At 34.5% G+C, this 8,097-nt stretch overlaps 1 protein-coding gene across 6 annotated transcripts in view; it reads left to right on the top strand.

Annotated features, from left to right (window-relative positions):
- LOC111506437 (uncharacterized) overlaps positions 1 to 8,097 on the top strand; it is an 84,430-nt gene that overhangs the window by 73,217 nt on the left and 3,116 nt on the right. For 4 of the 6 annotated variants that reach the window (XM_074173747.1, XM_074173748.1, XM_074173745.1 and 1 more), the window contains 2 exons: positions 5,660 to 5,902; positions 7,510 to 7,602. In XM_074173747.1, the coding sequence (XP_074029848.1) occupies positions 5,660 to 5,902; positions 7,510 to 7,602 (336 nt within the window). Of the gene's footprint in view, positions 1 to 1,021; positions 1,168 to 1,679; positions 1,880 to 5,659; positions 5,903 to 7,509; positions 7,603 to 8,097 lie in introns of those variants that run through there. The other 2 variants (XM_074173749.1, XM_023161536.2) reach the window with 2 other exon arrangements.

Raw genomic sequence — 8,097 nt, 5'->3', positions numbered from 1 at the left:
ATCTACAACACAACAATCTAGCCCGACGCCAATGCCACACAGATGTTCTGTCTATACCTTACAGTTGAAACATGTTGCTCAATCATTTCATAGGAATCAGAAATTTATTCAGTTTCCTTTCATTTTTTTAAACAATAGTTTAGTGCATTGTAGAAACGGTAATTCCCATTGTTATTCCCTACCTAGAATTGTGCTTTATTATATCTGAGCTCGAAGAACCAAAAACATGGTACAAAAATTATTAATTTTCTGTCATTCTAAAATTCCTTTTTTTCACGATAACTTAGTTATGTCAATGAATATGTCACATCAAATACAGAATGTTAATGAAAAAATTCAAGTAACAGATCAAATATCAACATTTGAAGTGACACTCAACATTTTCTGCCCCCAGCAATTGAACCACAACAAGGAAGCAATTACTTTCTCACTTCTAAAACACTCAGTCTGGACGCTGGTCGCCCAAATACAACTCCAGCATCATTTTTAACGTCAACATTCCCATCTTTGGCTGGTTATAGGTTGACAACAACAGTTTTTCGTCAAACACTCGTGGGCCCATTCGGATCCACCATGATAACAACGTCGTCCAGCTGTATACTTTTCTTTTCGAACCATGTCGTTCTTCTTATCATGGTGGGTAAATATTTTTGTATCGATAGACACCAAAACAAATCAGGTAATTTTTGAGACGCCTGCCAACTCAAATTGAGATCTCTTTCAGTGACCTTGGTACATGAAAGTCCAGCATATGATGGTCTCATCAAGGTGTAATTCGGGGTTAAAGCTTCTTCGGAGTCTGGGTTCAGGGTCACATGAGTCATAGGCCGTAGGTTAAAAACATTTCAGTTTCAATCAAAAATTTTCTCAAAACTTGTTCAGATGGATATCTCGATTTGATAATCATTCAAGTATGTAAACTTCACGACCGGAGGTTACTGTGTGAAAGCTATTTTTCGTTTTTTTTGCAGTGGTCTACAGGTTTTTATGCCTGATGTTTTATCTACTACTGCGGTAGACTTTATCGAAGGCGATGTGGCAACGGTCGCAGTGCCCTTGTTAGTGCTTGAGTTGTTTCCGTTCCGAACGCGGTAACTACGATGGTGATATTCAACTTCGATTTTATATTATTATTACCTGACCTTGTTTAGATATCTTAAAGGACAGGTAGCCATATATTATTAATGTTCATTGCCTCTTGAAATCATCCCTGTGTTTTTGAATTTCTATTGAATTTCTAGGCAATAGAAAGTACGTTAAGATGCGGTTCTTTGTGAACTTGAAAACGGCACCCATTCAAGAATAAGTATGAAAGTATTGTTGACAACTCATTATTCGTCCAAATACTTTCTCTTCTGAAGAGTATACCGAAAATTCATAGGATATGCAAATGATCTATAGTTATTGATCATTCAAAATCAACGACAGTCCTCAAACAGGACTTTCAATACTCCAAGCAAATTAGGTATACTGTTCAAAATATTGATTGCACATTAATATCTTTGAATATTTTTCATAAACTATATTAGAAAACTCTCAAAACCAGCCTTGAAATGGTTTGTCAACACTTTCAATAAATAACTGAAGAATCGAGCTATTCTGATTTATGGGTATATGTATTCAAATTAGTTACATTTCATCTCACTTTCTTTGGAGTAAAATGAGAAATGCGGGTTTCTTTCTGCACGTAAATATGTGTTTGATGGCTTGTATATGTATTAACGATCGAGTTAGCCATCCTCAATCTCTTTCAGTAGTTTTAATAGTCCTCGAGGTAGAAACTCGTCCAGAAGTAACCTGTGCTTTCAAAAAATGAACAAGTTTGGTATTTGTGTAGTTATTGTAGCTATTTTTGGAATATATGTATATGAAACGAAAGGTAATGAACTTTTTGATTAAGTTATTGTGCAACTATATATTTTGTTTTAAGAAGCAGAAAAAAACGGAGATTAATAGCATAAAAGTTTGATGAATACAAATGAAAAATGTAGTTGATGACTATGATTTATGATGAATACATTTTCAACTTCCCTTCGTGTTTTTTCTCAAATGATATGTGGAGCTCAATGGGGCGAAACTTTTATAGCAGCAAAATCTGAAGAGACACATTAGCAATTTTTCAATTGTATAAAGTAGAAATTTTATTCAAATCTGCACTTTCAAATTCCTTTTTTTCACACTTCACTAATTAATTTTCGATACAAATGATTTCTCTGACAGAAGACCAGCTCCTGAACCTTTGTCGCCCCTGAATTCTTCAGTACTAATCCCCAATACTTCAGTGAAGAAATGTGGTTTTTCTAATGTAAATTTCGTCCACTCTTGACATTGTTATAAACTTTTGAATGAAATTATCAGATAATTTTCAAGAAATATTCAAGTATTCAGTAGAAAACAACTTGGTTATGGTTTTCTTAATTTCTCGGCAGCTTTAAGGGAAATTTTGTCGTTGCTATCAGAATAAAGATCTTACCTATTTTCATTCCTTCTATTTCGCTACTACAGTGATGTGGACAGGGCCGGATTCGGAAGACTGGAGTTGCCAAAGGTTTTTGCTATAAACAGAATAGTTGTTCAAAACTAATTACCCAAACATATATATATACAAGAAAAAAGGATCACGATTTTATAAAAGTTTAATTTTCAACTTCACGCTAAGAAAATTAAAAGTTTTCAAAAAAGGGGAAGCGGGCGAAAATGAATGCGTTCAATAGATAGTGTCTTTTAAAAATTTCCATTCAAGCGATTTCGTCTGATATATCGATAACAATATTATGTTTGTGCAAGTATTCTCAGTAAAAATTTAAAAAAATCTTTGGTAGAAATAACGTTGCTGACCCGTCAGAATTTTAATATTTTTTTATCTTTATTTTGGGGGACCCTCTCTTGTTTAGGCCAGGGGCAGTAGCCCCACCTCCCCTTCCTTAAATCTGGCCCTCGATATTGGAGATTTTCTACCTTATTTTTAGGATTTAAAATTGATATTAAATGGAAACTTGCAATCAGGGCTTTCTGATGTATCGATAACAATATTATTATGTTTGTGCAAGTGCAACAGTCTGTTGCACTCTGCATTAAATTGATTTGTGCAATTGGCAATATGCACAAGTCTATATGCAGTCTACCTAGCCTCTCTCTCCAGAAAAATGTGGAGAGGAGGTAGGTCTAACTACCTAACTAATGAATTAAAGGAATTTCCTAATTTCGGCTACACGTGATCATCTGAAAGAAAACAAGTTGACCAGGAAAATGTGTTTCCATAAAATATCATTATTACTTATAAAAAATATTAGAGCGCTTTTGCCGCCGAGAATTATAGGTATAAAAAATTGGAAAACCTAATAAATATTTCAGAAGATTGCACCCAGAAGGCAATACAATATTACATATGCTACATGTAAATATATTTTTGTGAATTTCTGTCTTATTTTTATATTTATCTTCTTGTTGATATTGCCTATAAAAAGGCTAGTAATGTATTAATACTCGAATGGATATCAACCTTGAATATCAAAGATAAACGAGGCGCCCCAGGCGGTCATTTGCAAAGTTAAACTTCGACATCGATCGCCGACGAGATTCATACTCTGTCTTTTCACTGCCAGGAAACCAGTTGAAAACCAGAGCATCTTTCATCTTTGATATTCGAGGATTGGGTTCTCTGTGAGATCCCATAGATGACGTCTTTCAAAGAAGAGATGTCATCGCTTTTTGCTCTTAATTTGTTATTTAGTTTAGTTTGTGTTTCAGCCTAGCACCACTGATGAGACCTATGGCTGGTCGAAACAGCGCTGTCTGGTGTTGGATCATAAATGCATTTTGTTACTAATATAGTTTGATGTGTTCTTCACCATGAAAAGTTTTTATATGTGTTTCGCTATGCAATAGCTTTCTCAGGTTATTGTTCGAGGAAGCACATGTCGAGGTTTTGTAAACCTTCCACAACGAACAACATTAGTATTTTTTTGGATTATCAATACACTTCTGGTACATTGTCAGACAAAGCACCCTAACAAGCTGATCAATTCTTTGTTTCCAATTTTGAGTTTCTATAAAAGATGTTCCTGATAAGCAGGCCCGGAAAAATTTTCTCATTTCAAACCGTATTTAAATGCCATTCAAAAATTAACTAATCGAACGATTATAGTGATACATCAGTAAAGTTGTCGCCAGAAAAACTGATATATACCGGCTGATTCTTTTTGTCAGTCCATATAATGGATTAAAACTGGTGATGGTTTCTCGGAAACGAAACGGATTAAAACTCTATAGAAGCCATCTTCTATGGAAGAATCCAACCTCATACACAAGTCAATAGAAATATTCTCGAACAGTCAAGGGGCGTTGAAAGCTCTTGGCTCCTAGCGAGCAGCGTCTAAATTGTAAGCAAATTGCCAAAAACGACTCTCCTCGATAGAAAGACTCAACAGATTGTCTCTGGTCTGGATTCCTGGCCGTACTGGCCTGGAAGGCAATGAGGCTGCTGACTCCCTTGCAAAGGAAGGTGCTGCAAGCAGCTTCATCGGACCAGAACCTATCATTTGCATCGCTTTAGGCTTTGCCAAACAAAGATTGATCACCTGGATGGCAAGAAGATTTATGGACTGGCTCACTCCAAGGCGTTTATTCACCCTTCGAAGCTTGATACCAAACAGTTGTTGGACTACAGTCGGGATACACTACGATGTCTAACAGGCCTTCTTACAGGTCACTGTCATTTGAATCATCATGTGCAGAGACTCGGACTGTCGGAAGACAGTGTATGTCGCCTCTGTTTGGAAAATGATTAAACAGCAGAGCACATACTTTGTGCTCTGCTCAAAGGTTTTGAGAGTTCGACAGAGCCGTACTCTTACCATCTGACCTGAAAGACCACTCACCATACAAACTAAACGCTTCTTCGATAAGAAGCTGGGTTTATTTGGTCAAGTGTGAATATGTCTGAGCCACAATAAACCCTTGCGAGTTGCGGTGGAGAGTCGAATAGATCCACTCACTTTGTACCTAACCTAACCTAACGGGTCGAGGTTTTGTGAACCTTCCATAATGAACAACATTAGTATTTTTTTTCAATTATCAATACACTTCTGGTCCATTGTCAGCCGAAGCACCCTAACAAACTGATCAATTCTTTTTTTCCAATTTTGAATTTCTATAAAAGATGTTCCTGATAAGCAGGACCGGAAAATTTTTCCCATTTCAAATCGTATTTAAATTTGAATTCAATAATTAACTAGTCAAACGATTATGGTGATACATCAGTGAAGTTGTCGCCAGAAAAACTGATATATATCGGCTTATTTTTTTTGTCGCCCCTTATAATGAAATAAAACTGATGATGGTTTCTCGGGAACGAAACGGATTAAAAATCTATAGAAGCCATCTTGTACAGTTTCACAAATGACAAAGAGAAAGTGTTTTTGGTTCTTAATATCTTTTCAAATAACATCAGAAATTTTGAACAAAATTAACCAATTTCGGTTCAAATATCTCCGAAACTAATCAGAATTTTTTAAATTTCAAAAGGTCACTCAGATTATACCTAATTAAACCGACTTCATATCTCATTCAGACATTTTTACTCAACTCATTTCATAGGCGTTTCATAAATATTTAACACTCATAAATCAAATATTTTAGTTGAACATTTATATTTCAGAGTTTGACCTGCCTTTTATGAACGTGTATTATGACCCAATCACCAAACGTCCCATGAGGGTGACTTCCATAGAGAATATGCTCGTGAACGTCACGAAGTCTTCAACCAAAACGGCTCAAGTTAAGGTACAATCAAAAAATATTAGGAGAATAGGCTACAGAAGCAACGGATGTACTTGTCAGGAACTAAATTGTGGCTGTTGCCTTGGAATCAATTTAAACCAGTTCAACTTTAAGAGAGAAGGTGAGGATTCGGGATTTGATTCTTCTAATATAGTTTTTATTATATTTTGGTACATATTTTTATCGATTTGTTTATTTTTCTTATTTTATGCCCAGGAGAAAATTATTCACCCACTCAATTCATTTTCATAAAGTAATAAACATAAATTTCCTAGCAAACATAATATCAATACCTGTATAAGTAAGAGAGTAATAATAATACTATCATTATCCTCAGTGTTAACGTTCATGATCTCTTATTGACTGCTGAGTGACATATTTTCTATTATCTATTAAGCACATATACCACATACTATCTTCAGAAAAATATTAAATGTTTCTGAGAAAATAAGAGTGAACTTGACTAAAACTTTTTCCACGAATTACATTAGTTTCAACAATATTTTCATATGTTCATAACTTTTCTTTAATGTTGTTAACAATGCTTCTTAAACTCTATAACAAAAGGTAATGATGTAGGTACACCAATTTTTCGAAATAAAATTTTTTCTTTTTTTTTCTTTCTTTTAATATAAGTATCACAATTTATTATCATAAGATGATGTTCCACATAAGTTATATAAACAGAGGTATATAAATATTCTCAAATTTACACATTTCAGCTTTCTCACATGTTAATAATACTTCAACTCATTTTTTGTGGGTTTTGTCATGACGACTGATGGTATCAAGTAACAAACCAACATGAAAGTGTGTCTGCTCAAAACTAAGATCAAAATAGTTGTTTCAAATATCTTATCAAGTTCTTCATTTGTTCGATTTATGGTTTTATTATTTCCACATTCAGAAATTTTCATTTCGTGGTCATGAAAAAAAATCATAAAAATAGATAATAATACATCTAATTTTATTTTCATTTTGGTTCTTGGAACCCGACTAGCTTGTCCATCTTTTTCAATTCTCTGAAAACATTGCATTTTCATGGGCTTATATGGATTTTCCTTCCATCTTTTTATGACTTCCACTTCAAAAGTTTTCTTCTCGGTACTATACATGTCCTTCGATTTTGTGTTCAGTGGTGTCTTGGACAATGTGCAGTGAGTAACTCTTTATTTACTAGGAGCCTCTCTTTCTGTTGAAATAGTTGTCCAGTTCTTTTCTTCATGAAGTCTCTTCATGAAGGTTTTCGCGTATGTGTTCCCAGAAATATTCTCCCAGAAAATATATCTTCAATTTTATTGACCAATTTTCTGATCTGGTCCCATACCAATGGTTTTGATACTCCCTCAGCTGATTCAAGGTCCATATATCGACTTCGTGTCCACCAGTTCCTTCGGTCTTCACGACTTTCCTAGACTAGTCTCGGTGTTACTCTCTGGATCATCAATACCCCCAGAGGAGCTCAGCTGTCTGTGAGTAAATTAATCCCCTCATTACATTGGAACTTCAAATTAATATACCTTGTACATTTTAATATAAACGTTATTGCTGTCGCAACGGTTGAGCAAGAAAATTGTCTTTTTTTCTAAAAATCTTAGGTATTTCTTGAGTACAAGAAGGTATAAAGAAAACGGGGAAGTAAACCAACATAATAGGAAAATTGGTGTTTTCAAATTTTTGTTTTTGATGTCTACTTGATCATTTTCTCAAAATATCATTCATTTTCAGGTTGTATGAATTTCACCTACGATCCCAATGAATTTGCATTAACTATGAATATGTTCATGAACGAAAACAGCATTTACTCAAACTCATTTTCTGGTAAGTAATATAAAGTAATTCTTTTATTTGAATTTTCATTCAGAAAAAGCCTAGAAATGATTTTCTTTCGAATTAATTGAACTTGAAAGTAGACAAAATAATAATTGAGGCAATTAAAATATCTTCGACCTTCGATACAGCATCAATAAAATATATAGATTTTTCATTTTACGAATACAAGTATGCTATTTATTGCACTACATTTACCTACTTATTTTCATTCCTACAATATGAAATATCGTTTTCTATCAGTTTTGTTGTAAATCATGCCCGAAAGAAAATAACGCCGGTCGCCACTGGAAACCATTAACTAAACGTGACGTAGCTAAGAGTGCGCGAATTCACAATATTTTCTGCCGCTCTAGAATCAGCGGGAATAATGCTACCGATTTCGACGGAACTTCGACAGAATTTCTACGGCATTCGATTACGATATTTAAAGGCTAGCTACGAACGTATCGACTCAGTCAAGTGGATGTTATAGTGCGGTACGCG

The sequence above is a fragment of the Leptinotarsa decemlineata genome, unplaced genomic scaffold (assembly GCF_025532065.1).
Source record: "Leptinotarsa decemlineata unplaced genomic scaffold, Ldec_3_MD MMD2_tig00000505_RagTag_RagTag, whole genome shotgun sequence".
NCBI classification, from domain to species: domain Eukaryota; kingdom Metazoa; phylum Arthropoda; class Insecta; order Coleoptera; family Chrysomelidae; genus Leptinotarsa; species Leptinotarsa decemlineata.
The sequence above is the reverse complement of the archived record's forward strand: the minus strand, read 5'-3'. Positions and strand labels throughout refer to the sequence as shown.